Genomic DNA, 3,281 nt, shown 5'->3' with positions numbered 1-3,281 from the left:
GAAAGTGGCCTGGAAGGGCCAAGTTTGCCCATCACTGATTTAGACTAAAGACAAATTATGTAATTAGAAGATAAATTGAATAAAACAATGCACTCTATCTTGACTATCACATTATTTTCAATTTAGCGAAAACATCTGTTGATTATATAACCTTAAGTCAATATATTTTCAAAGTGTTCTTAATGATGCTTCTTTATCATGAAATACTATTATAAAATGTACTATAGGCCTACGTCCCCCAATGAATCCTTTCATGTTCCATATCCTACTAAATACAATGCAAAATCCATCTTTTCATTCCAAGAGACACATAAACTCAGAAAGTCCCTTGAATAAGGAAAAAAGGTCTGATTTTGTGCTTGTATTCAAAGAGGAAGAAGGAAGCTAGTGACAGCCCTCCTACTGGTGAGCGTGGGGGTGAGGTGTTTGCTAGTCAATTTAGTTAACGCCTCTTGATTCACACAGTCGTGTATGGACAGGTTGCAGATTTGTCGCTGTCTGGATGAACAGCTGATGTTTGTTTTTTGTGACTTAGTAATGTTAACTACCAATCTATGAGTAAGACTCGACAGTGACTGTAATGTCGAAACGATAAGTGTTTAGGCCCGTTCAAACCAAGAACTGTAACTATAAAGATAACTATAATAACGATAACGATAACTATATTAGCATCTACACAATGCACGATATCATTCTGTTTATTATAAGCTTGCGCTGAAGTTCTGTCATGTGCCACTTTAAATGCTCAAGCTCTTTAAAGCGGGTTGGATTCTGATTGGCTGTCAATGTTTTTAGTTGTTGTAACTGTAAACTGTATTGTTCCTTTGTGCCATTATCAGTATAGTTGTGGTATGGACTCTGCTATTCTTTTATATGTAGAATGACTATATAAAGACCCGCTGTGGTGAAAATCAAGGTTTTAATGTTGTTTACATGTCTGTCTAGTGTCTGTCTGCTTAAAGATTTGCACTTTGTCCTTAAAACTGTACCAAAGACAGTCTCAAAAATGCAGTTTGAAACAGCCCATTTCCTAATGGCACTAACATGTAGCCGATCCCGTGTAGGGGCTTTTCATAATATTATCTGTCTGAGAACAAGGAACATGGTTTGTGTAACATTGATAATGTATTTAGACCAAACGCTAAGGATATCAATTACAGTTAAGTGTCCGACATTGTAGAGAGCGATACATAAAATGTATCATGATTATGGCTAAAATCATGGTTAAAACATACAGTATATGGCTAAATTAATGCAATTTTGCCACTTGCCATTTTGTAGCATTTACTACTTCGGTTAACCCATTGGAAGTGTAGCAGGTAGTCTGAGCTGATGTGACTGAATAGAGGCGGGGCTAATTTGCATATTGTATATACTAAATGAGGTAAGGGTTTAGAGTTATATTCAAGTCATTTTAAGACAAAAATATTTTAATAAAAAAAAACATTTAAATATGTAATTTTGCTTATAAAAGGTTTTAAGGAACAAAAGGGGTCAAATTAGTGACTGCAGGGGGACTTATTTGTATCTTTATTGTTATCATTATAAGTTACTGTCCTTGGTGTGAGCAGGCCTTTTCACAGTATTTGCTTCGTTTCATTCTCAAACGCTTCTATTTGGCCACTAAAACCTTTTACTTTAGTTCCCCTTGCTTTGCCACTTTACTGGGAGCTGAATTAATGATTTAGCAAGTCGGAGGGACCTCTCCATGGAAACACGAGAATTCGTGTAAGCTCCTTCTAGGCTGGAGCACTGTCAGGACACAAGGTCCCGCCAGATGCCCATTCCAGGCAGCCTGGCCATCTGTAGTTGTCAAATGCCACAGTTGTCCATTTCATACACAGGAAATGCTGTTGGATCGCTTTTGTTCGTTCACACAAGAAGGGGGTTACAACATAAACACTGGCTAATGCATTTCCTTTGGATCGTAATGCTTTATTGTGCACTTTCCAGCTTTGGGCTGGGGATTTGCCTCTTTTGTCCTATTCCAGAATGAATCCCAGAATGTGTCCTTGAGTACAGAGGTACTTGTGTTTTTATTTGGATATAATAGGTTCACACAGAGAGTCTAAATGCTGATTTTTCCACATCAGAAGTAGCATGTTCCTTCGCTATTTCAGATCTTGGTTCAATATAAAGGCACAGAAGAGCAGGTGATATTACTAAGCTGAAGACCAGCAGGTTCTCCGGACGATCTATGCTACAGTTAGTTGAGAAACTCAGAAGAGAGACTTCGCACGCAGCGTGCTGAGCGGAATTTGAGTTCGTGGTAGCACTGCACAAAGCTGTGGTAGATAAAGGTAATAGGCAGAGCCAGCAGCACAATGCCACTCACGACGCACACGCCACCCAGCACGCGTCCCGGAATGGTGATGGGGTACATGTCTCCATAGCCGACAGTCGTCATGGAGATAATAACCCACCAACAGGCTGCCGGGATGCTGGCGTAGTCCTCATTGCTAGTCTCCAGGTCAAGGCCGTGCTCCAACAGCTGTGCCAGGGCGCTGAATATCGCCATTGCGACGCAGACAAACACCAGCAGCATGACCATCTCACGGTAACACCTGCGCAGCGTAAGCCCGAGCGTCTGCAGCCCGAGGAAGTGACGCGCCAGCTTTATAAGCCAAAAGATGCGCATAATTCGTAGTACGCGCAGGGTGACTCCTGCTCGCTGTAGTTGAGGGTTTTCTCCTGTCAGCGCTGTCACAGCAGCAGACACGTAGTAAGGCGTGATCGCCAAGAGGTCAATAATGTTAAGGGGGCGGCGCACAAACTCACATTTGTCCCGTGAGACAATGAAGCGCACTATGCATTCAGCAGTGAACCAGCCAATGCATACTGCCTCGATAATCCTGTGAGAGATGGGGAAAATAGAGAGAAAAAGATATGGAAAGAAAATCAAAAAGAGAGAGATATGATCACAATTAAAATTTCTGGGTGCAGTACAAGTTAAGCTCAACTGACAGTATTTGTAGCATAAAGGTGACTACCACAAAGATGAATTTTTATTTGTTCCTAAACCTCCATTAACATTAAAATACTCTCTGTTTCAACAGCCACAAAACATAAACAATGTGCATTTTTCTTATTAACATTTTAAAAGTGTAAAATTATATCCATTTTTACAACTTTGGCAGCATGACAACGCAACAACATAAACCTTAAAACCCTAAAACAACAAAAAATTATAACACCGTTACAGCTCAAATAATACACTGGTTTTAAAAGAAGAGTGCTTTTATACAAGTGTCTTACTGTCACCTTGATTTTTTTTTTTTTTT

At 40.0% G+C, this 3,281-nt stretch overlaps 1 protein-coding gene across 1 annotated transcript; it reads right to left on the bottom strand.

Annotated features, from left to right (window-relative positions):
• Nucleotides 1-1,652: 1,652 nt before the first annotated feature.
• LOC107579296 (potassium voltage-gated channel subfamily G member 3) lies at nucleotides 1,653-2,852 on the bottom strand (the record flags this gene model as incomplete). The annotated part of the gene is made up of 1 exon (XM_016265141.1): nucleotides 1,653-2,852. A coding segment is annotated over one exon (646 nt), but the record flags the coding sequence as incomplete, so codon positions are not given.
• Nucleotides 2,853-3,281: the final 429 nt, after the last annotated feature.

The sequence above is a fragment of the Sinocyclocheilus grahami genome, unplaced genomic scaffold (assembly GCF_001515645.1).
Source record: "Sinocyclocheilus grahami isolate Dianchi unplaced genomic scaffold, SAMN03320097.WGS_v1.1 scaffold16333.1, whole genome shotgun sequence".
Classification (NCBI taxonomy): domain Eukaryota; kingdom Metazoa; phylum Chordata; class Actinopteri; order Cypriniformes; family Cyprinidae; genus Sinocyclocheilus; species Sinocyclocheilus grahami.
Note: the sequence above shows the minus strand (reverse complement) of the source record. Positions and strands in the feature narration are given on the sequence as shown.